Source organism: Pezoporus wallicus, unplaced genomic scaffold, assembly GCF_028554395.1.
Source record: "Pezoporus wallicus isolate ANWC-B61680 ecotype Strahan unplaced genomic scaffold, APGP_CSIRO_Pwel_v1 contig_6783, whole genome shotgun sequence".
NCBI classification, from domain to species: domain Eukaryota; kingdom Metazoa; phylum Chordata; class Aves; order Psittaciformes; family Psittacidae; genus Pezoporus; species Pezoporus wallicus.
The window spans coordinates 1,528,549-1,554,299 of NW_026637555.1; the positions used below are offsets into that span (position 1 = coordinate 1,528,549).

The 25,751-nt window shown below is 44.5% G+C and overlaps 1 protein-coding gene and 1 long non-coding RNA gene across 2 annotated transcripts in view; both read left to right on the forward strand.

The window, feature by feature from the left end:
* The first annotated feature begins 669 nt into the window (after nucleotides 1-669).
* GNAS (GNAS complex locus) overlaps nucleotides 670-25,751 on the forward strand; it is a 151,357-nt gene continuing 126,275 nt past the window's right edge. The window contains exon 1 of the mRNA XM_057406357.1: nucleotides 670-1,054. Within this exon, the coding sequence (XP_057262340.1) occupies nucleotides 808-1,054 (247 nt within the window). The 5' untranslated portion in view covers nucleotides 670-807. The remainder of the gene's footprint in view (nucleotides 1,055-25,751) is intronic.
* On the forward strand, nucleotides 3,710-5,047 carry LOC130597646 (uncharacterized). Its single transcript, XR_008971831.1, has 2 exons — nucleotides 3,710-3,810; nucleotides 4,895-5,047. It is a non-coding gene; the product is annotated as an uncharacterized LOC130597646 (long non-coding RNA).

Genomic DNA, 25,751 nt, shown 5'->3' on the forward strand with positions numbered 1-25,751 from the left:
GGGATATGACCACAGCCCCAGGCCAGGTACATTGACAGCAGCTGAGGAGGTGAATTTGAACTTTATTGCAAGAAAGCAGATGTCGTGCCTCCGGAAGAGAAGAGCAGGAGAGCAAGCACCACCATTAACTTCTCCACTGGATGAGAGTGTCTGTAGAAAATAATAAGAAATCACTGACAAATACATGTGTGGCAGGAAGTGAAGAAAAACTGGGGTGTGAAAATGGCGCATGTCTTGGTGTCACATCCTTATTTTCAGTGGGCTGAGATGTTGTGGTGGAGGAGCTCAGCTGTGTTCAAACTGGTCATGAGCTTCCTCCGTGGACCAGGGCTCTTCCTGCCCACCACAGCATCCCCACGACATCCCTGGGGCTGGATGTCACCCCAACTCCTGACATGGGGTGAGAGCCTCACCGGGAACGGGGTGACATACCAACACGGCGATAGGGACGAGCTTTGGGGCGCTGGAAACGGGTAGCGCTGACCAACATCTCCCTGGGCTCCGCGGGGCAGCGATACCGTCACCCCGCGGGGACACGGGGCTGCGGCCGCCGTGCCCCCTCCCTCCGCCGGCAGGCTGCGGCGGGGGCCGCTTTCCAGAGAATACGGTAAACATGCCCGCGTCACGTGTGGCCGCCGGCCGCGGCGCGGGGACCGGCCGAGGGGAGGGGAGGGGAGGGGCGGGACGGGACACCGCAGCCCGGCAGAGCGGGGCCACTTGAAGAGGCCGCCGGGCGCCGCCGCCTCGCCCTGCCCGGGCCGGCAGAGAGCATGCCCGCGGCGCGGTAAGGCGGGCAGCTCCGGCACCATGGGGCTGTGCTACAGCCTGCGCTCCCGCCTCGCCGCCGCGCACCCCTCCGCGCCCTACGGCAGCCGCGGCGAGGCGGACATCCCCCCTTCCGCGGCGGATCACGGAGACCCGCAGGTGCGGCACCGGCTGCGGCAGGACCTGCTGGCCAAGGAGAGGGCGGACAAGAAGCGGAGCAAGAGCATCGACAAGACGCTGAAGGCGGAGAAGCGGGAGTACAAGCAGACACACCGGCTACTGCTGCTGGGTGAGCGAGGGCGGGAGTGGGGCTGCCCGGTTCGGCCGGGTTCGGTTCAGTTCGGTCGGGTCCGGCTGGGCTCGGCTCGGCTCGGCTCGGCCCGGCCCGGCAGGTGCGGGGCCGCCCGGAAGCCGCTGTCAGCACCGATGCCCGGCGGCCCCGCGCTCGCGGGGTGGGCGGTGGCCGCGGTGAGGCCGGGGCGGGGCCGGGGCCGCGCTCACGTGGGCGGCAGCGCCTCAGCGCGCCCGGGCTGCGGCGGGGGGTCCTCGGGCAGGGGAGGTGGTGCCGCGGGACCCCGGGGCTCGGCCGTGCGTGTGGCAGCGGCAGGGCTGCAGCCGGCCTGCGGGAGGAGTGCCCGCAGCAGCGCTCCCCACCCCGCTGAAGATGCTTGCCCCCACAGAGGTGCCGTGTCCGCTTTACCTCAGCTGCTGCTTGGCATAAAGCCACTCACTAGCACCGCAGGAGGAGATCTCACTGAGCTGCTGCAGTTGCTGTGTAAAGAGAAAGCCCAGGTTTTCCTGTGAGCGTTAATTTGTAGTTCCCTTCCCCGCCTCCCCAGATACCCACTGGGGAAGTTTCGGCCTCTAAGGCTGAGGCTTGTTTAATCCATCGCTGCCCTGCACTCTTATATACTTCTGGCTTGCGTCTGCCCTGGGCTGTGAGCACTCCCGGGTGGGAGATGCTCCTGCATGGAAGGTGCCTCCAGAAAGGCCTCTTTATCCACTTGTGCGATGTCTGAGCTCGTGTGGTGTGTGACCCCCCACGCAAACGGTCATAGAAAGTCATGCCTTGGCCTTCAGGTAAGTCCGAGCGCTTTGGAAACATTTCTGCTCCCCCTGGTACACTGCAGGCGGAGCACAGATTGCCCTGCACAAGTGGATTGCTGAACTGTGTGCTTATTGGAATAATACAGAATGTTTTCGGATAACTTCAGAGCATTGATTCAGCGTTGGTCTCAGCGTCCTACCCCTGAGATGTGCGTGGTACCGCCTGTGATAAATGGTGAGATTTAGCCCCTGGATGTGTTTGTAGCCTGTAATAGAGGAGCAGAACTTTGAGGAGCTTTAGAAAACACCACCGGACATAGGTTTTGGAGAGTTGGTGGTAAAAGTTTTTATTCTAGAAGCATAGCTTCTTTTGATGTGGTTGTAGCTGTATGGATGTAAGTCTGCTCACAAAGGTGTACTTCTGAGGAGAGGGTTGAGCATCACTTGTGTAAAGACTAAAGCTTCTGTGCTGGGACTGTGTGGGTAAGAAATCACACCTCTAACGTGGTTATGCTGCGGGTACTTTACCATTTGGGTAAATTTTTGTTGGGATTGTTGTTTGTTTTGTTGGTTTTTTTTTAAAGTATTTTGAGATTTTGTCTTTTTTTAAATGTACTTCAAGTTTGTTCTGTAGTGAACAAGTGCTTGAAGAAGGAGATGTAAGAATTGATTTTTATTTGTAGGTTAAGAGAAAAAAGTAGGGCCAATTTTGATGTTAATCTTCAAGCCTTTAAGTCCCAAAGGATATCTGATAGGTGGCTGTATTTGTGATGTTTCAGTTGCCTGTTTTATAGTATTGCCACAGGACTGTTTATTGCAGAAATGCCATTAAACATCGAGTGGGTTAGACAACTTATCTTACCAGTTTAAAATTCTGTATGGTGAAGCCAACAGAGCATTCTTTGTCAAAGTACTGATTTATAAATCTGATGGATGTGAGTCAGTGTTACGCTGGCAGTGGTTTATTATATTTCAGCCTTGACTTGAATAGCAGGAAGTCGCTTTTTGGCCCTCTTGTAAATCTTGGGATGCCTAAAGAGACCTATTTCCCTGCTCCTTGCACAGGGACTGTCAGTTTTCCAGTTAGCTTCCTTCCCTCACTGCTTCTCCCCTGCATCCCACTCTCACTGTTACTTGGTGAATTTTCAGTTTCTAAACTGAAATAAAAAGTTTGGGGTATATTTGATTATACTTTATGTAAATCTGCAGGTATTGCTGCCACAGCTGAGTGTCTCTGTGCTGAGCCTTTGCTGGGATGCTCAGGGACTGCACACACAGATAGTGCGTGAGAGTTATATTGCATGAGGAGGGCCGGAGCATCCAGCTGGGATTGAAAGCTGCAACTGAGTCTTCTTCCAAGGAATGGAGTTAGAGTGAGGAAGAAAAGACTGAATAGATGCAGAGCCAGAGATGTCTCCTCACTTGGGGTTGAAGGCTCAATGGCAAAACTGCAATAGCTACTTGTGGTTTCTCACTTGTGCTCCCAACTTTTTAGGCTGATATGCTCCTGCAGGAGCATACTGCTGTTGTAGACAGCAAAGGAGACCACAGGTGGCTGCTCTTTCTTTGAGTGTAACAGAATTTAAATTGAAAATGTACTGATGTTTCAGGTCTGATCTGTCCCCAGCACTAAACTGTTTTTAACATATGGCTGCAATAGCTAATGTACTTCCACGGGCTACAACCCTGGTGTGTTTCTCCCTGTTGCATGCTCAGCTGTACAGAACACAGGGAACGCACAGTCACGGTTTTCTGTTTTGATGTTGTAGTGTGTGTGTAACACACAGCTGTGTGCTCTAGCCTGTTACTCTGAGTATTACTCGGATTAGTGCTCTTTAGCACAACAGATACTTGCGTTCCTGTGTTGCAGTTCCTTTGATTGAAAGAACTTTATGGGAGCACTCAGGGACGTGCAGTGCACGGGTGTAGTTACTCAGTGGATATGTGTACGTCCTGTAACATGAATTTAGGTATTTTTCGTCACCACAGATATATAAGGTAAATTCCCGATTCCTGAAACTTCTCTTGACTTAAGTAGCACAAAGACGTTACATCTCTGGTTTTGAAGCAATTATCTGACTTGGTACATACAGTATTTTTTTGCTTTGTTTTTGTTCAAGGCAAATGCACCATCGGGTGTAATCTCATTGGATTTTGTTTTGTGTACTGTACAAGTCATAACTTCAAGATTACAGTCGTTAATGTTGGCAGTGTGGTGCAAGTTCAGGGTTACTTGGGTATTGGAGGGTGATTTTTCTGTGCATGGGGATTGGTTTTTGTTTCAGGACAATCCTAGCTCTAAAATTGAAAGCTTATGGGAGAAATCATTTTAAAGTTTGGCATAAAAAATTCCATGCATGTGCATCCTCATGGTGATAGTAATGTGGGTCTTTCTCTGTCTTTTTTTTTTTAAAACTTTAAAGTATAATTCAGCATAAATGTATTTTTTATCTTACAACAAACATCTGAAAACAAGAACTGTAGCCCCACCTGAGGGTTTTAGTGCTTTTCATAAGTTAGTATTTTCCAACAAAACCCCACTCTGTCCAAAACTGTTGCTCATCTCTCCTGGTGAATGTGTGTTGTTTCCTCCTCTTCTGTGATTTGGTTTGCTGTAAGAGAGAACTCAGGCTGGTCTCCTTGCAATGCTTTGCCAATCTTTGTGTACTTAGGTTTTTTCATTCTCTCAGGCTCACCCATGTAACAAGTACTTGTACTTTATTGAAAAGGAAATGTCTGTTGATATATCGGTACAGATACGTGCACTTATCTTAGGTATTTTTATTAAACTAGAATTAAATGATGACCGTTCTGAATCTTACCTACATCAGTGCTTAAAGAAAAATGTTTCTAACAGAAATATTTATATTGGTAGAAATAGGAATATATGGCACGCAAATTTGAAGTTTTCATAGAAGGAATATATTATACAGGAAGAAAAACATACTTTAAAACACTAGGAAATATCAGCATGATGGCTAACCACAGTCACCCTCTCTGTGTGTATGCTGCATGGTAAGCCCTTCCATACCATATAATTAAAGACTGTCTTGTATGGTTTACATTGTATTTTTTTCCACAGGGCTGGAACTTCATTCAAGGCACAAGATGAATGTTGTGCAGTGAATGAGCAGCTATTCAATATTCTTATCCTCCTCATACAATGTGTCACCCTGTGCCCTATTTACGACACACCATCCATACCCTGTACTGAATAGAGAACTGTTGAACTCCTCATGGGCTTTTCTGTAGTACTGATCACTGCAGGGACTGAATGGTTCATAAATGTCAGTGCACAGCACTGCAGTGAAATGAGGTGGTATCATTCTCCTTTAGTGGATGCCAGAAAGAGAAATGCCACCAAAGACTAAAGCTAAAACTGTTGGAAGCTACCACTGATTTTAAATGCCCCGTTTTTGCCTAATGCTAAATTTTTTCTGTAGTGCTCAACCTTTTCAATTTTTTTTCTAGTAACACTTCATGTGTTCAGAGCATGGACCTCATACTTGTGAACACTCAGCGCTTTTGCAGTGTAAGTTTTAGATGCTCAGAAGTGCATCCGAGGGAGTGAGAAGCACATACGGGTGCCCACTATGGTTACTGCTGCTGTCCAGTTGGCGATGGCAGCTCTGTAGCAAGATGAAACTGGTCTGATTCTTCATAGCAGCATTTAATGGCAAATCCCACAAGATACCCTTTGTCTTGTTGTGATTCCCTGTCTTGCGTGCTTACAGTGTGGTGTTATCCTGACACTCTTGGGGATCAGGCAGGTGAGGAGGGGAAGAAACCCAGTTATGATGATACACACGTATTCAAGCACTTGGTGAAACTTCCTGTTGACAATAGTTTCATTCACTTAAAACTGACTTGTTTCTTGTGCCCCATGTATTGTGAGCTAGAAGAGGGGACATACACCCTGCAAAAAAGTATATGATCCTTATTAGAAGATTGTGTAAAAGATGAACAGAGTAAAAATGCAGAGGGAACCTTTACCCTGGTGCTTCCTGATTCTTGAGAACAAGATATTTAACACTAAACATCTCATACCAAGTTGGTATTTAATTTCCCTTTTAAGAAGAGCAGGAATAGTAAAACCAAAACCTTCTGATTCTGTCCTAGGGGGTGCTTGTGATGCGAGTATCTTGTTCAGTGAAGCAGCCCTGTTACAGCCTGCCCCCTGTACACTGTGATAGCAGCTCGCAGGGCAGCAGTACACCATTGTTCTCCAAAGGGGCTGTCATTAGTGGTGAAGGAATTACAATATTTTCCAATAGGGTTCCCAGTAATACCAGGCAACTACAAGAACACTTGGGCATGGGAATCACTGTGTTTTCTACCTGCCCAGTACTTTCCAGTGCAGACTTGATGATCCTGCTGTAGACGCTAGGAGGTGGTAGCTAATTTGGGTCTTCGTTTACAATAAAGAGCTTCTGAAAGATGAGTCCTACTCAGTTCCCACTACTGTATACAAAATGCACTTTACAGCATAGAGTGCTGGTAAACAGAGATCTTCTGGGTCTGGAGTGTGTTCACCCTGAACAAAAATACCTGCAAAGCTTTGCAAACTATAACAAAGCTTTACCCAATATGCTAGCAATGCTGGCTCAGGACCTCTGGTGGGATTTGGTCAACATTTACTGAAACAGAGCAATGTAGTGTCTTCAGCATTGGCACATCTATGCTTTAGGTCACTTAGAAAAGTGGTTTTTCTCCTGCTTCCATTTTACAATTTTATAGGAAGAAGACAGGCAAGCTACTTGGCATTCCCTGGTTTTTGTTTGTTTGTTTGGTGTTTGTTGGGTGTTGTTATTTTGCTGTTTCCCAGCACCCCTCCCCATTAACCTGTGCTCTTCGTGTGGCTTCCTTGGGAAGGAGGGATGAGAAATTTCCCTCCTGAGTTTGCAGAATGTCATCCTGCCTTGACTCCACATATACACTGTGCTGTCATGGTCAGGTGTGCCATTATCCTGCAAAAAAATTCCATGCAAAACTAGAGGGGCTTATGTGCACCTTAGCCTGTTAGTCTGCTAGTGACACTGCTGAAACGGATGTCAAGTGTAACTGCTACAAGCATTTGTACTAGCTGATGATTTGTTCATGTTCTTCTTTGGCATCTCCTGTAACCTCAAGAGACTTTTCTAGAAAGCACTGAATATTTTTTTCTTTTGCAAGGAAAGGGCTTGGGGCCTTTGAGTGTTCCTTGTAAAAAAACTACTCATTTCTTCAACATACTGTTCATCAGGGTAGGACCTGGCAGAAGGAGAGATATCCCGGCTACAGCATTTGAATCTAAAGGGTGGGCTTCATGGTATTTGCATGAGCAAATGCCCCATTGCCTTGGTGAGCTTCTTACATGGAAATGTGGGCTACCTTTGCACAAAATTTTGGTGTCTTTCCAGTGCTGCCTGCCCTTGAACAGCCTCAGGCAGACAATACCTTGGCTTCTAGAGCTCTACTTAGGCACAGGCGTACAGCAAGATACTGGAAAGCGTGTTAGCCAGCAATCCTAGCTTGATTAAAGCCTGTAATATCAGAAAAAAAGGGATGAATAGTCATCCCAACAGACATGTTGATAGTTTATTTATGACCCTTCTGTGTGCTATGGATATTCACACATGTCCATAAGGTGTGTTCATGTTCATTGAGGAAAAACACTGAAGAGTGCAGTTAGTTCTAATTACATGCAGTTCTTCCCTGGCTCCCTTGAATTTGGGAGTGTACTTACTCACAAATATGCATGATTTCATTGAATTTCCTTCTAATTGCTCTAATCTAAAAACGGCAACAAAAAAGCCTGGCAATTCCCTGAAGTGAGGACAACTCACATACTTGTCATAAATCACAGTTACCAGGCATATAAATCTCTAATAGTTTAGATATTTGGACTGAAGCATGTGTCTCAAGACAAGAAGTTGAACTCCATGACTTATTCTTATTGTTCCCTGGTCAAAAAAGCATGTGAGGAACAAGCAGTCTATGCTTTATAAATAGTTCAGATGAAGTTTTCTTTACTTCCTCTAACGTGTTTCCCCTGCAAAGGAATCCACAGTATCTGTGTCTGAGCAGCATTTTATAAGATTTATGTGTCACTAGAAAGAAAAGAAAGCTGATGAATCTTCTCTGCATTGAGGAATGTGGGGAGGCAGAGGGTGTTAAACAGATGTCAGAAAGTTGCTGTTTATTTTGCCAAGCAAAGGTAGTGGATGCTGAGGAGGACGGGTGATTTCATAAAAAGGAATAAGATGCAGTTTTACAGTCTATAGTATTGCTCTGTTTAGTCACTTCTCCTGTCTCTGCTGCAGTGTGTTGAAAGAGGAGGGAAATGCTGAAGTTCCTGGGAAAACCTAGTTAAATTCTGATTCCAAATTGGAGGAAGAGTTGGGGGGGAAGGGCCCTCTTGCTGAAGGACTATTCCTTTTCTTTTTCCCCATCCTAAGCGCAGTTAAATCTTCTTATAGGCAGGGATTTACATATAGAAATAGACAACACACCAACTAAAACCCTGGAGCCTCCCATCCCCTGGCATGTCCCACAAGGCTGAGCTTGGCATTAGGCTGTTGATGTATTCAGCACTATTTTCAGAAACCAAATCCACGTGGTTTTACCCCAGCGCAGCTTCACACAGGTTGGTTTGTGCATAGCAAAGCTTCTGCAATTTCACGACTTTGTCCTCAAGGAAGTATATCAGGTTCAGTGGAAAAACAAATGAAGGGAGGGGCCAACCCCTCACCCATCTCATGCATGCCCTGCACAGGGATGGCATGGGATTTATCACAGTGCTGATGGGAAGGAGCTGTGGAAGCTGCTCCTGAAAGTGACAGTGATTTATGTGTAAGGTTGACTTCTCTGTGAGTGGGAATGGAAAAGTGTTTTTATGTGGATTTTCATGGAAGAGCCTTTCATTTTAAAGCACAATTTCAAACATGGCAGCATTCATTTGATTTTGGAATTTGGTGATAATCTCATCCTGAAACTGACTGCTGATACTGACTGCTGAAGAGCAGGTTGTGTTGCAGAGGAGCTTGTGAGGCGTGTGCTACTCCCTTGGGCCAATCAGCGCAGGTTAGGGGGTAGTTGGGGCATCCAGAAACATGAACCTGAACTATAAATTCTTCCTGTCATGTTGCAGAGATTGTAGATTTCCCTGATACACCAGAACAATTCGGACCATGGTCTTGCTGCTGATGAAGGTGTGTTGTGCACTCACAGGAACCAAAGGCTGGTGGAAGGGATTTTTCAGGCTCCAGCTTTATGGTTTGTAAGAACGTTGTAAAGCTTTTCATTTAGGACTGGTTGGCGTATGCTTATGGAGAGCTCAGCTCTATTTTCTCATATTTGCAATCTCAGAACTATTACTGTTACTTTAAGTGTCCTTTCTCTTTTTGTCAAGGCAAAAATAGCAGAGTATCCCAGGGGTTAGGTTGTCCTCTTCATGTTGAGTCTGAAGGGGCTCCATCTTCACCTCCTTCTTATTTCACATGATGAAGTGAATTGTGATGCAGTGCAACAGCTAGGCTTATACCTGTTGGTTGAATGTAGAGTAGCTGTAGTGTTAATTTCAGTGTACGAGTGAGTGCCCTAACTGATGCTCGTGCTACATCTGCTCAGTTCAGTACCATTCAGGAGCGCAGCTGCAGTCTCCGAGGAAGAGACGCTTAGTGTTACTCTGTGAGCTTCTCATATTGTCTTGCACTGTATGAGAGCAGTTTAAGGCATCAAAGCAAGGTGACCACTTTAGTCCTTTCTGGCTCTGGTTTTGCTTATATTGGTTTGACTGGGACACCAAAAACTGTGCAATTCCTTTGCCTGGAGGTTTTGTGGGACTGGGACCTCACAAGGAGAGGGAACTGAGACACTGAGGAGAAGGGCATGCTATTGTGAGCTGGAAGTCTGCATTCAGACTTTGATTTTTGTAAATACCAGTTAAAACTGTCTGTTTGGAAGAAAAATACTGTGTGAAGTACTCTATTGATGGTTTCCCTGCCTTATCGCCACAATTTGGTAGACCTGATTTTTCTCTTCTTATTAAAAACACAAATAAATAGCTTTTAGACTGTAAAAGCTGAAAGATATTTTCTCTGCTAAGCCTTATGCCTTAACACTGCCTGTGCTTTCATTTCTCTTCTGTGAAGTTTAATCTTGTCTGTAGCATTTTGTGGTTTTAGGCGGTGAGTTATGCAGGGCTGGATTTGCAGGTATTTCAGAAAAATGTGTATTTTTTTTAAAAAAGCACTTGAAATATTCACAAGAAAAACACTCCTTCTGGGGTGTTTTTGCCCAAAACAAAAATCAGCATGAAGTCTGAGTGGATAGTCCTTAAACATGCTTATATCCTTGTATCTAAAAGTGCCATGTGTGCTGCTGTTGGAAAGTCAGAAGCAATTTGCAGAGGCCTGTTTGATTAGCAAATAGATGAAATGGGTGAAATTTAATTCCTGGCCTTTGGATCAACCAGCAGTTTCAGTCTTGCAGGCTCCGCAGCAGTCCCTGCAGTTTCAATGGGATTATTCACACGAGCAAGGGCAGTGTCAGCCATGGGAACAGTGAGTCACCTGTGTGCTGCCATCCCATCGGCCAGGGGACAGCACTCCGTCCCCTACCAAGGAACTGGGACACAGCATGAAATATCTGGCATAATCCACTTCAGTGCAGAACCACCCAACTGAGCCCGAGTATCAGGCCCATACTGGAGCTTTACTCCCATGTTTAGTACAAAGGAGTTTAAGAAGGTGTTATTTCAAACTTCCTCTGCCATCAAATTATTCGGTATTAGGCGGCTTGATAATCTGTTGCTTCTAGTAGAGGTCTAAGCAAAGACTGAATACTACAAAGATATTTTTTATCATTCAGGCTTATTTTGGGAGGGGAATGAGGAAGGGCCTGATAAGTTATGTACTTGACCGCATGCAGTTAAAAATATTATTTGGAATATAAACTTCCTTGTCTGAAGACCAGCTTTATGCACAAAGTCCAAAAGCACAAAAAGCAGTTCTCCTCCTGGCCTCCATAAGTATACCTTAATGCTGCTGAATCCTGGAAATTATGCAGGGCATGTTTTTTAAATGTTGATTTTGACTTCTTGCCTGGGACCAAGTGTAATGTCTTTCCAAGGAAATACTTAGAAGACTTGCAATGAAACCCAAAAGCTGCTGCCAAGCCGAAGTTTTTAGAAAGGGAGTAGGGGGGCAATCCAGACTCTTAAAAACTTCCAGTTGTTTGTAATTAAATCTACTTCCTCTGTGCACAATAAACATATACTTAGAAAAGGATCATCTTACATAATACTTATGTGGTTTACTGCTGCTCTTCAGCTGCTAAAAATCAAGCAGTAGGTCTGCTATTTTAGTCTGGAAAGGTTACTGGAAGCTGGGAAGCCAGGATTGATGCAGCTGTGCCACCACAGTGGCATGTATCCACATATGGTGGTACGAGCTTGTGGTGATACGAGCCAGGGAATCCTTTTCTCATTGTGAACCATCTTTCCCACCCCTAACTAGTTGAAGTTTGTTTTGGATTGACAGAGGTGGGAATGAAGAGGTGATAAAAATATCCCATCCAAATGTCCATCCTCGCCAGCAGCAGCACCATTCATGGCTTACATGGAAGCTATGGGATTGTTGAACTTCTCATCATGCTGCTTGCTTCTTCGAGGGCTGGCAGGAGGCTGAACCACTAGATCCTCACTGTTCTCCCCCCCCCCGAGGTTGGTCTGCCATGCTTCCTTCAAGATTGTTTCAAGTTTACTGCTGTTGTGGGGTGGAAACACCAGCAGCTCTTGCTGATAGCTGCTCCTCTTCCCAGCTGGCATTCAGAAGATGCTTCTGGTGCTGAAGCAAGTGGTAGGTCTGTCAGAAAGCCCACACAGGTAACACTTTGCTAAAGGAGAAAGAGACCAAAGCTTAACTGAGATTTTTGTACCCTCTTGTGCACAGAAGGGGTGCCACCAGGTTGGGAAATGTGACAGATTCACAATGCCTCTGCTTATGTCCTGGAGAAGGGAGTCAGTCCAGGCTCCAGAGCAGTCCATCTCTTGTCTTCTATCAGTACTGCAGTCACCTCCACTTTTGTTGTTATTGTTGCTTAATGCCAAAGATCAAATTCTGTTTGTATATATACACGTTTGTTATGGCCACGCAAGTGTCATCGCAGCTTTCGATGTAGGCACCCTGGTTTTGCCAAGCAAAGTGCCCCAAACATCTCTGATGTTCAGTTAATGAAGTTGCTTATATAGCCAGATAGTTTCCCTTTGCTCTATATATGCTGCTTGCTACAGGCATAGACACGTAGCCCTAGCTAGGAGCTTGGCTGAGGTCAGAAGACTGCTCTAACTAATGAACAAAAGCTTCTGGAGTTCTGTGCAGTGCATGTGGCTCTCCTGCCTTAGACCTCTTGCAGGTGCCAGCGCTAGCTGGGGAGGGGACAGTCTGAGCATGAGTTTATCCATGAGGTGTATTTTATATTTACCCTTGGCAAGGCAGGGAATTTGTTTCTAGGATGGCGTGAAGAAATTGTTAGTTGTTCCAGGCAGGTTGCAGGAGCACTGGGGTGCTGTGAGAGAATACATGCAAGGCATGGAGATAGCAGAGAGGAGCAGCTGAGAGGCACTATCTAGTAAGTGTTACAGAAAAACCATGAAGCCTTGCAGAGCAGATTTGTTAGGATTTGAGATGAAAATCCCTGTTACTTGCTGGGATTATCCCCCAGCATATGGCAGGGAATGTAGCAGAGATGTAGAATTAGCTGCTAATGATCTGGACACCTTGTGAAAACAGATGTTTGCAGTCCTGTAAAACTGCGTACTGTTTAATTTGGCTGAAATCTGGATAACTCAACAACAGGCTTGGCATGGTATTCAAGTGTTTAGTATCTTCAGTTCCCGCTGATCTCACCCAGTACAGATCACCTCTTTCTTAGGAATACTGATGGAGTAATTTTGTGTGAAATTGGAATTAAGAATTTGGGAAATAACAATCAATGCAGTGACAGCAGACGCAGTAGCTGAGAGCCAGAGAGACGGCATGAGGGGCTGTGGTCATCTCTTTGGGCACCCTATTACGTCTCTGTTACACCATGGCACTACACTACTTTGCTACTATTGCTTGAGGATGGGCAGTATTCATTTGCAGAAGATGACTTGTTGATAGATTATGGCTAATGATGCTGCAGTTGAGGAGAAATTTGCTCATGGGTTTGGGTGTGAATGGCCTGGTTTTTGGAGGCAGAGGGGTATCATTAGTGATGCACAATTGTTTCTTAGCTGATGCCTGGCCAATACATGTGCATATGTGACGGCATACTGTTTTGGCTGTGGGGGAATGCAGGAGATTTAAGCTAGCTATAGCTGAATGGAGGACTTCAGCCTTATGCCTACTTTAATACAAAACTATGATTGAGATTTTTCTGTGTGCAACGTTAGAAAATTTGACACCATTCCATTCCAGAAGAGTTTCTGTCAGTTTTCACCAAGTCTTCGTTGCAAGCTATTTAGTTGGTCCTTATTAGAATCTTTAAAATCATCAGATTGAGCATCTCCACCCATAAACCACAGATGCTGAACTCCATGTCCTCATTCACAGGTTATGGGCTGGGTTACTGAAGTGGGCAGAGTATTGTACTGAAGAGGGGAGAAGAGGGAAGCTGTGTCTGGTCCCACCACCCCTGACAGCTCCCACTTCCCTTGGGTTCTTCCAGTGTCAGCTGGGGTGATCACCAGCTTGCTGCTCTGTTGTGTGCTCAGTGTGCCATTAGAAACATGGGGTTTGAGTTATCTGGGGTCTGCAGCTTGTAGCCCTGTAAGAAGGGTGATCTCCCTGAACCACTGCTGACCTCAGTAGATGTTGTCCATGATTAGTTGGTCTCTGTATTGTCTACTTCTTGTCCCCTTGGCTCGCCCACTGCTCCATTGCCTAGCGCACTTTCCACAGCTGCAGTATGTCAGATCTAGCTTTCAGGAGAATACCTTAGCATTTCTGAACCCTTACCGCTGACAAGATGCTTTCTGAAAACTCGTCTCACTTTTATTTCAACAAATGCCCCATCAGAACCACTTTTTCTATGACTGCTTCTTCTCTGGACTCCTGCTTCATTTCGCAGTGGCTTTGTTCAGAGACTGCTCCCTTCCCTCCTGCTGTCATCAGTGCAAAACTGGCACGTAGTGAATTTCTTGAACTGCTGGGTATTTTGTTGTCCTTTCTATTGTTGTCTTACCCAACTCGGCTAAAGGGGAGAAGTGCCCAATTTCCTTTCTGATGCCTTAAACTACAATTCAGTTCCTCTGCATCTCACTCAGTTGTTCCCTAATCACGGACATTGCCAAATTCATTGGTACCTCTCTTGCGTCCGTGACATTTTCTTGGTAACTGTGTTTTCTGCTACATGTGCCCAAGGCTGACCAAGATTTGACACTGCTGCACGGGCAAATGCTTAATGCAAACCCCTTTGTTATGTTTCCCATCAGGTAGTTTTGGTATGCCCTTACTCACCTTGACTTTGAGCTGTTGTTCATAAATACCTGACTTATCCTCTCTGTTGTTTAAGGCACTGAAGTTTCTAACTCGGGTGTATTTTCCCCTGGGTTCTCTTTAGGGTTTCTCCATTTATTTAAGCTTTACTTCAGCAATCTGCTCTGATAACGCTCTTGCTATGCTTATATTTCTTTATGTTCAAAATAATGCTTCCTAAGGTATCTTAAGTTACTTACCTCAGTTATTGGAAGACATTCTCCTGGTGCTGAAAGCCTTTGTTGTTGATAGGGAAAGAAGTTTGTTAGCTGTCAGTTCAGCTCTACCCCTTTCTTCACGTTAAACTTCCTTTTGGACTTAATCTTTTCGAGTAAAAGCAAGACCTTAACCTCAGCCTTTCTTTGTAAGTTAGATTCTTTTGACCTGGCGTCATCTTTGTTACAAAGCTTCACACGCTGCAGTACAATAATATTTTTCTTGTGGTGCAATGAACAGCGCTGCAGACACTGTTCCAGATGGGGTCATTTTTTCTCTAAATTAGCAACTGTCTTAATAGATATTTTCTGTGGCTTCCAAACTGTGTGGTATTGCTTGAACAAAAATGTAATTCCACTGAGAGATTTCAAGCCCAGTTTCTGCTGGGCTTCCAGAAAAACTTACTTGCGCAGCCAAAACAAGTTTGCCAGCGCGCTGTGCTTGCATTTCTTCAGGATCCCATGGAAAATATGAATATTCTCTGGTATATTTTTCTCACTGAACAGAGCTTACTTATTAATGTGAGGGTTAAACTATGGCAAATGCGTCTTGAAACAACTGAAGTGTTTCTTTGCATCAAGGGTGGAAAGCCCAGTTCTCTGCCACAGTGATGCTACACTCCTAAGGCTTCACCACAGACTCAGGTTTAGTTTTTTATTTTTAATTTGGGCAGTTGGCTTCGAAGTCCAGCAGAGTCATTTATTCACTTGGGGGAGTGAAGAGGACTCTTCTATACAAACCATGCTGTGGATGGTTTTATACAAACCATGCTCTTTTATACATACCATGCTGTGAATGGGCAAGTGAACTCCTTTGTGGTGGCTGCTTCAGCAAGACATGAGTGGACTCTCAGGGGCATTTGCTTCAGTATTCCTTTGTCACAGACAAATGTGGAAAATGCAGTAAACCATGAAAAAAGCCGCCAGGGATATATAGTACCCTTAGGATCCACAGGTACCTCCTTACAAATTTAAAGCCTTATGGACAAAAAAAAAAAACCAACCCAAAATCAAGATGCTTCAAGAACGCAGTTTCTGAGAACAGTTGAGGAAGTGATCAAGGCACCAGGCTTCGACCCCCTGCAAAAACAGGGAAGTTGGTAGATGGAATATGAGACGGAGCCAAACACAAAAGTGGATAACAAGAAACACTGTGAGGTTTTGTTTGGTTTTGTTTCTAAAACAATAACACCTAAACACCTTTGACAAAGACAAGTTGTATAGTTCCATATAATCCTAAACCCTAACTTTTTTCATGAGTTGCAACAGCCCTAACTTGGTAACTGTCTGGGGAATTAGGACCCTGGAAAATGTTGGAGGACACCCATCCAGGTTTGTTCAGAATGGTAGGCATTCAGTAACCTGACAGGCACACGGCCGGTGGGCTTTTTTCACCATGCTTAACACCAAGGAAAGCTGCCCATTAAAGAACGTGGAAGGTATGGGAACCCCACACAGGGTAAGGATACAGTTCCCAGTAAGGACGGTTTTGCCTGACTGGTAAGAATAATAATATCAGACTGGTATACTGGAAAAGCCACGAATGTTGGTGATGGCAGGAGAAGTGAGAATTGGTCTTGTGCCACTGGCAGTCAGTACAGTACCTAGATGTAGCTACTTTGTGGTTTGGTTTTGTTGGCTTGTTTTGTTGGATTTTTTATTTGAAGCCTGGGGATTAAAAAATCTTTATGAGAAATAATAAACAAGGTCTATTAATTATAACAACTTTATACAAATGAGTTATTTTTGTGACATTGAATTGCTATTTGGTAATCCACATGATGGTGAAACTTTATTTTGGCAGCTAGAAAGCTCTTACTTAATTTTCAAAATACTAGTTTCTAAATACTTGGATTTAATTTATAACACATTCTAAGATTTATTTTTTTTTAATGGCTAGTCACCTAATATCATTGGCATGGTCGACAGCTAACTGTTAAATCTGTGTTGTTTCTAAGTCTTTTAAGATTGTGGGGTATGTCTGCCGCTTTTGAGATGGAGCGTTTGGTTCAGTTCCTTGTTCTTGTAGCTCTCTGTCCATCCTGACACAGATGTCCTGAGCCATCAGTACACTCAGGTATTCCCCTCTGCTAGGCAGGATTTTTTGAATGCCAAAACTAGAAGGACCATCCAAATCTCTTACAGTTTCATCAAGTGAAAGGCTCTGAACCAACTTCAACCCTTGCCCTGCAGCATCGCAACATCTGTGCTTTCAGGCATGGGCAGCTATCGCCCAGTTTCTGATTCACCTGCTACATTTCTGTGAATAGCCTGGTACTGGGTAGCATGCTCCAGCTTGAGAGAAATGACAGCAAAAGACACTGGGCAAGACCTGGTTCTGAGCAAGAATAGCTCTTTGTGTTTGCGCACTCAAAGTCGAGCACATTTTGTATTGGAGCGTGGAAATGGCTCATCTTTTCATGCTGGATGTCTCTGAGATGCTGTTGGAGCTGTTGTGTTTCAGGAGAGAAAGTGGGAGTTTTGTGTAGCTGAAGTGCTAAAGCTGTGTCTGTGGGGTGGAAGGGCTCCCTGCCAGTTCCGTATGAGAACAGAGCTGTGAGAGCACGAATCCCTTACACCTGTGGGGCAGTGTGGTTGAGTTGAGCTCTCCTGTGAAGAGGTCACAAGGAGAGTGCATGTCCATGTTGCATTATTAGATGAGATTTCTGTTTACTTTTTAGCTTTATCCTCCACCTGCATCTCACTGTGCATGTTGCTTGGGAAGCAGGAGTTTTCTAGCACTTGACAAAATTCCCTTCAGAAAGAGATGATGTCACATAATCCAGGGGACTGGAGCACCTCCCGTATGAAGATAGGATGAGAAAGCTGGGACTCTTCAGCCTGAAGAAGAGAAGGCTGCATGGAGACCTCATAATATCTGAAAGGGGCCTGTAAGGATGCTGGGGAGGGACTCTTCATTAGGGACTGTAGTGATAGGACAAGGGGTAACAGGTTCAAACTTAAACAGGGGAAGTTTAGATTAGATATAAGGAGGAAATTCTTTACTGTAAGGGTGGTGAGGCACTGGAATGGGTTGCCCAGGGAAGTTGTGAATGCTCCATCCCTGGCAGTGTTCAAGACCAGGTTGGATGAAGCCTTGGGTGACATGGTTTAGTGTGAGGTGTCCCTGCCCATGGCAGGGGGGTTGGAACTGGATGATCCTAAGGTCCTTTCCAACCCTAACTATTCTATGATCTGACCCAGATGCTGATGAAAAAACAAAACAATGTGTCTCAGCACTGTGAGGTCTGGGAGGGACCCTCACCCACAGGAGGTGATCACAGAGGTATGGATAGTGTTGGGGGAAGAGGGCTTTTCTTTGGGTTAACTCAAAGAACAGCCAAAACTTATGTTTTAATTAGTAAGGGAGAGCCAAATGCTCGCTGGCCCTATTTCTAAGTTGGATTTTTCCATTTCTCAAGTGGGAGCAATGTTCTCGGGCCTTTAAAATCTCCAATGCATTTTCTCCTTCTGTCATTTGATTAGGAAATTGTCTGTTGACTTCAGTGGGTTGTGGCTCTAACGACTGCAACCCCTGTGTCAGCCAGGACAGAACTTCTCACTGTTGATGGTATCTGGCTTTGTCTCCGCTTCCGAGATGTGGTCTGACAGAATTTTTAATGGTATTCTAAGTAGGAAGAGTTCTCAGTGCAAAAATTGAGTGGATTTTTGTATTTCCCCAGCTGTCCCCTGTGAGTATCTGTGGACCAGACAGACTGATCAATGACAGCGCTATGCAGATCTTCCTCAGGTTTTTCTTTTAATAGTTTTCCTCCGAAAAGCAGATGGATAGGATGAAACAGAAGGTTCCTAATTAATAAATATTTTAATAGTCAGTTCTGGACATATTTTAAAATAACTTTTCAATGGAAAATAACCAACTAAACCTACCAGGGGAGTTTTTCCAGGGAACTATATGTGGAGTGGGAAACAGAAAGCATCTCTCACTGGGATTGTTCCTAGAAGGTCTGAGTTTAGCAGATGAGTTTTTCATATGACTTGGTAAAATACTGTGTCTGAAGCTCAGCAAATTAATATGTTGGCTGTCAACAGAAGATTCCAGCTATGCTGGTTCAGCAGGAAAAGATACAAGATTGAAAGATTTCCAACCCCACCGAATGGAGATCTCTGGTAGGTAACCGATCCCAGGAGCTGCTCGGCTGTCGCTCTGCCCGCAGTCTCGAGTCCCATTGAGGTTTCTCGAGGGCTTCAGCAAGCCAAAACTGAAGGGTAAAATGTGATGGTCTGGCTTTCATCTATAAACAGAGATCAGTATCATATCAGAACTAGAGGAACTGTTAAAATTGGAAATGCACAGTTTGTTATTAATTATTTTTAAAGCTTAACTCTTACTCAGCTAATCACAGGACACTATAGAAGAAAGGATTCATTCTTTTGTACATGAAGTACTGAGTTACTTTGTGCTCTGTTCTTTATTTTCTTTTCTTCTTTGGACAAATGTGGAGTTTGAAGCATCTTTGATTGCTTTCCATTTATTACTCTGTCCTTGCATCTTTATACTTGCTGATGATTATTGGCATATAAGCAGTAGTCCTTCCATTAATGTTATTTTATAGGACTGATGCTATAGTTGTCTCTAACCTTTGTTATACTGTCTGTATACTTCAGGATGTATTGCCAAACACACTTGCTTTATAATATTTCTGCTTTCTCAAAGTTAAGGTCAGGTATTTTCTGAAACACTGACAAGGACATTTTTAAATAGTTGTTTTGTGTCTTAAGGACACAAACAACTTGAAAAAAATGATGGGGAGATACAGTGCTGCAGGAACATGAAGTTGTGAAAGTTCTTTTCAGTCTTCACTGTTTCAGTTGACTTTTTCTCTGTTAAGCAGTCAGTATTGATTGGAAGTTCAAAAGTAAAATCTTCAGTTTTCTCCACCCCAATATATATATTTTATAAGACAATCATGTAATTAATAAACTGCTGCAATGACAAATATTGAGCATACTGCTCAGAATTGAGAAAGGTAACCAAAATACATTAGTCTTGTGATAAGAAAGGGATGTTTTCAAATGTAGTGTTGCATTGGCAGAACTTCTGAATGCAGGGCTTTTTCAGGCTGGCAAGTTGTAACTTCTGACAAAAGACTCTTTTCCTCTAGCCTGTTCCATGTTAGAGCAGGAAAAAATTAGGGGCTCATTACATAACTTCAGATAAAGCTGAAACATTACCATAACCCATGGAGAATGCAGGTGTCCATGGCCCAGCACTGGAGGCAGATGTGTGCTTGAGGTAGAATATGAAGAAAACTGTCATTGACGCGGATGGGTCTTGGATCTGGCACTGAGCATCCCACACTGCAAGACCTGGCTCCTGCATCCTGCAGGACCTGGCTCCTGCAAGGAAGGTGGGAAAGATGCAGCGGAGAATGCAGAAGGCGGAAGGTGGGTTTATCTGTGGGGAGCAAGAAGCCTGTGCAAAAAGGATGCTGTTAAAGGCCAGGGGAAATGGAGCAAAACTGTAATTAAGCCTGGTCATAAAGAACTACAGCAGTTTGTGTATCTCTGTTAAGAGAAATTGGTGTTTGCATCTTCATCCCCATTTTTTATTATTTTGTTTTTCCATGAAAAATAAGCTTTCTCGCACCTTCCAGTTTCACCCACAGCAAATAAATTATACTGAAAAAATAAATCTCTGAATTAATCTGTTTTCTTGTCCTCTTTGACTTCATCACTTTGTGCAAATATTTGAAAGGATAACTAGGCACTAACCTTGAATGTTTGATGTTAGGACTAGCTTCTGCTCATTGCTTACCAAAATAAGGTCACTGTGTAACAGCAATAGCGTAAGTAAGCGTCAACGTGGGGCACTGATATTATAACAGAAGACTGGAATTCAAAATAAAACTTAAATAGAGGGTTTTAGGGCGAGTTAAATTTATTACAGCAGCGCCCTCAAGTGCTGTGACACTTTAAAGGTCTGATGGTGTCTCTCACAGGACAGTGGGGGTATGTTTGCTGGTATGTATGTGCTAATAAACACATTATTCTTTAATGTGTTTAGCCCAGTAAGAGCATATATATTATTTTGGTGTAATTTTGAGTGCTCATACAAACCTATGAGACTATTTAAATTAATTATAACGTGAAGGGAAGTGTGCTGGTTTGGGAGTTTCTTTTTTCATTGCTCTGTGGTAAGGAAGGTATTCTCTGGACCAGTTTGGTCCTGAGACAGTAGAAGGAGACCTCAGAGAAGCTTTTCTTCAGCTGGGGCAGTGATGGGCCAGGTCCTACAGGATGCTAATCTGAAGCTTGGGATGCACAAAGCCCAGTGCATAGCTTTGTAAACTGTTCTTCAGCTCCCATGGCCCTTTCTTAGTTTAAGCTGTGGTGATAATAGAGCAGAATCTGTGGTGTGACTCAGAACCTTAATGAAGAATTTGTGTGGATTTAGGCATAGTATCCACTCTAATTTGGTACTGGGATAACCATGTCTGGTAGACTGTGGACTTTTAACCAGTACATTATTTGTAATGGTATAAACTGTATGCACATAACTAGGGCAATATAAAACAACTGTGGTCTGCTAGGGGTGTTACATATCCTAAACACACCCACATCATTTTGGTTGTGCAAGGAACCCATAGACCCTGGGCTTGCTGGACTGTGGTTTAGCCAGCAGAATTCCAGCTCTTCTTGAGGCAGCTGCTGGAGGGAGCCCACTCTTCAACTTGTGAGCAATAAAGCCACGGTCGTTTCTAAAATTGCAGCATCTATTTTAGCTGTCTGACAAAGCTGGCTCTGCGATTTCCTCCATTCCCTAGAATTCTCTCCTGTTAAGCTCTCCACCTCCTAGTCTCCCAGCACATTTGATCAAAGCAGGTCTAGCCATCTTAGTTCAAAAGCAGAATCACCAAGTGATACTGGTGTGTCTGGTGCAGTGAAGTTAGCCCAAGAGAATGATTCCTTAGGGTAAGGCAGTCATAGCACCTAATAATTACCTGTATCCACAGAATGAACATTTGAGGCATTGCTGAGAGCAGAAGGTGTCACTTGCAACACTCCCCATGTAAAAATAATGCCCTTTCCTCCTAATAGTTACGGAGCATTTTTGTAACAATACTTCAAAGTCTCTATTTTATATTCCTTGCGTATGCTATCCAAATGTGTATTTTATGGTGTCCTTTTGTGTGGGTTTCTCTGTATCCAGCGGGAATAGCAGTTGTAATAGTGATAGCAATCTGTGGAATGAAGAATTGCAACATTTGGGTCATACCCACTCTTAATATTTGAGTCTTGAATGAGTATTTCCAGAATAAAACAGGAAGAAAGTAAGAGGTCAGAGAGAAGAGAATTTAGAAATCATTCAATTGTTTGACTTATGAGAAAAATAAAATAGTGACACATCTTTAAAACAAACAAATACAAAGGTCAGTGGCCATCTGGAGATCCAGTAGCCCACGATCACTGGGGCTTTTTTTTGGCCACCTAAACAAGGAAGTTTTAAAGCCTTTGACCCAAGTGCTGCTCTCCACTACACATGTGGTGTTTCACACAGTCCTTCATTTGGTGACCTCGGGCTGGTTTTGATTTGCATGAGAAAAAATTACTGCTTTTACTTCACTGGAAGTTTCACCATGCTAGAGCAGTGCCAGAAGAGATGATTATTTGATGCAGCCCCTATTACAGCTGCCTTAGTTCTCCCTGGTATCGGCTGGAGGAAGATGCTGCTAGTTATTACGGACACCCAGCAGACTCCTTAGGTATTTTGGACCAAAATACAAGGGCAGTGTGTGAAATACTGCATGTTACGTGTCAGTAGGCAGGCATAAAAGATGGTGAGCTTTGTATTCATAGAAAAGATGTCTCTTAGTTGTCTTTTTTCCTGTGGATAATTTACTTTTTTTTTTTGCATAGAGAACTTTATCTACATACCCAACTTTATTTCTGTTTTATTACATTGTAATCTACTTAAGGAGCAAGATGACTCTGTTCCAGAAGGAATTATCCCAGAATAAATATGGCCTCATACAAAGCTGGATTTTTGGTGCTATCAGAACCTGTTTGGTTCATGGGGACCAGCCTGCCTCTGCACCCTGCACAGCTCTGGGATTGTTCTCCCTGGATGTTCCCCAGCCACTTGAATTCTGGTATGCAGTTAAACGCAGCACTGCACTCACAGTTTCACATCTGTTGAATCCCTGATCCTGACCTATAATCCTACATGACCACAGCTGGAAATACTAGATATCTAGTCTTTCTGAGGGTGAAATGCCCAGGCATGTCTTAGCGGGGAACACTGTGACATCTGGAAGCAGCAACAGCACATCTAAAGGAGCACTCCCCAGTCAGGAGCTTTGGCAGAAATGTGGAAGTGCTTCAGGGCAGAAACGGTCTCCAAGAACATCTTCCAGGACCGATGCATGTTATTAAGAACTGTGTATTTTCACAAGTGGTACACATGCTCCCTGTTCTCCTCCCCCTTGCTTCTGTGGGGCTGGGGCTGGGTATCTGCAGGGGACACTGACAAACATCACGCACTGTATTACAGTATCACAGGGCAACTCGTGCTGTCTCTTTGTTCTCTTTGCACCTGCTCTGCCATCACCCTTCAAAGAGGAGGGGGTAAAGAAAGGGGAGGAGGAACAAAGGGGAGGGAGGGAAGGGGGAAGAAGTATGAATACTTGGCAGACCTCTGAGAGGAACATGACCGGGGCGTTTGTTTTTGCTAACAGAAGAGGGGGCCAAAGCTGCAAGGACTGAGGGTGGGTTTCAGGTTAAGAAAGGAAGAGGGTGAAAATAGGAAGACGCCAGGGAAGTGAAAGAGCAGAGGAAAGGGCTGAGGGAGTTTGCATGCTTTTGTGGCTGGGAAGCAGCTGAAAATGGAGACTAACTCAGGGCTCAGCCCCAGGAGCGGGCTGGGAGGGAGAGGAGCTCCTGGCTGGAGAGGTCCAGGAAGGCAGCTGGCCTTATGAAGTGCATGGGGCAGGAGAACCAGGGAGGCTGTGATCCAGGTGCCTACACCAGGAGGGATAAGGACCTACTGGCTCAGCAAAGTAACCCTTTAGTCGCAGTCGGAAGCACGATGTCAGCACTGGAAATGCTTGTTACGTTTTGTAGCTGCCCAACCTAGCTGGGTCCTTTTGGTTAAAAACCTGGGTCTCTGGGCGCACAGGACAGTGGGGTGTGTGAAAGCCTGGACGCTGGTCAGTGTGCCCAGCTCCGGGGTACAGCTGCCACTGTTCTCCTACTACAGTTTTTACATCTGGAATGGGTTATTATTTGCAACTCAGTTGGGAAAAAATAAGTTCCTCGAGCTATGCCTTGCTTTAATACCAATTCCTGTAACGTTAGTGCACAAGCTTGTCTTTATAGCTTGGGTGAAGTTGTACTTTTTTTGTCTCTGTCTTGCTTCTGCTTTTGAAACCTGTGGCTGTAGCACTCCCATGGCAAATTCAGGCCTTTTACTGAGATTTCACTCTCTGCCTAATTAGAAAGTACCCCAGCCCTTTGGATGAACTCTCTCTTGCTCAGGACAGGTTTCTCCGGGGATGCTTACCTGTTCCTGTAAGTGTTACCTGTTCTGAATGTGTTCTTGACTATCATTATGCACCAACTCGGTCAAGATTGAAAGAAAGGATAATCTGGAGTTTTTGCAAACACAGGGAGTTACAACACTGATAGCAACGTGGTAGCGAAGTTTCCATTTCCCTGCTTCAAGCATCTCCTCCCGGAAAGGCATTTGCAGAACCACTGCTGCATTCTCATATTAATGACATTCAGGATCATGGTTTTTAGTGATTTTTGCTTCTAGTCTTTCTGAAAGCAGCCTGAAAATGGCACTTGATTGGTAACGTCACATCACAGGAGGTGGCTGGTGTGAACCCCTGCCTGTAGCAGGCATCTAAAAGCAAGCAGAATTGGCAGAACTCTGTGTATTATAATCAGTTTTATAATGCATACAATGAGCGCAGCTCCAGGACAAGTCTGACCAGCTTGCTGCACGTCTGTTTTGGTGATATGTGAAAGTTTGGAAAGGCAGTGGAACACATGGACACTTTTTGTTCCTGTATAAACAAGGCAATGTGAGTGTATACGTGGTGGAGCTATGGAAGGGAAACACAGCCCGAAAACTCTAGTGTAGGCAAGACCATAGGTGATGTGATTTCCCACTGAGAAGCCAAAATTGAGCAGGATTATCAGAAAAGCAACCGAAATAGGGCTATTAGGAGGAATAAGTGTACGTAATGATTTTGCCAACTGTTACAATCATTTTCTTGCTGGGTTCCACCACCGTTATTACTTTTTTCCTCAGCTACAATCCATGAAGTACTGGCACTGAACTTTGACTGTCAGTCCAAACAAACCACACTTTCTAGCACAGCAGAGTACTGAGAAATGTTTCAAGTGTCCCCAGAAGACTCGTAACTGGAAGGTATATTTTCTTTTTAAGTCTCATAACTTTGGGAAGGTTTGACCCCTTAGTTTTAAGTGGCTGGGATTTGCACATTTGTGCAAATAAATTGCACTAAAATACTGTTGTTTGCTGGTGGTGGTGGTTGTTGTTGTTGCTGCTCGGTGATGTGTGTTATCCTCTGTCTGAACCAGGATTCTTTGTTTTGGTAATAACAGGAAAATAAGAAAACCTGTGCTTACGAGAGAGGAGATTTTCAAACATGTGAGTATTAGATGGGAGGTGGCATTACTGTGGCACCTGGTTCCTCTGCATGGGAAGGAGTGGCTTCCACTGAACTGGTTCTGGGCCATGCCCCTGGGAGTTCAGTTTAGTCCTACAGCTCTCTGCTGCACATGCAGTTTGTGAGTCCTGCACAGGTGCTAATGGAAATTTTCAACATCTAATTCAGAAGGCGTTAGTAATAGTGAAGGAATAAATACCACATTGTTAAAATCTCCTGTATAATTATTGCACTGTGCGTTTATGTCTGTGCCAGTCTAGACCAACTTCTACAGCTGACTCTTTATCAGCCTCGAGATGGCTCCATCCCCTCTCGACCCCCAAACCCAAGACCTGCATCCAGAGTTGTCCAAAGCTGTTTCCTGCATAATTTCTAGAGGCACCTCCCAAGCCATGCCTGGAGGTGTTTCCAGCCTCCACCTCTTAGTGCAATTCTAAAGTCATTTCCAGAGCAACCTTCAGACCTGCCCCTGGGTCCGGGTCTGCAGTTGGTCGCTCCCACCGCTCCTCTGGAGTGAACTAACATGTTGATCACATCTGGAACTGCCTCTGAAGCCCCCCTTT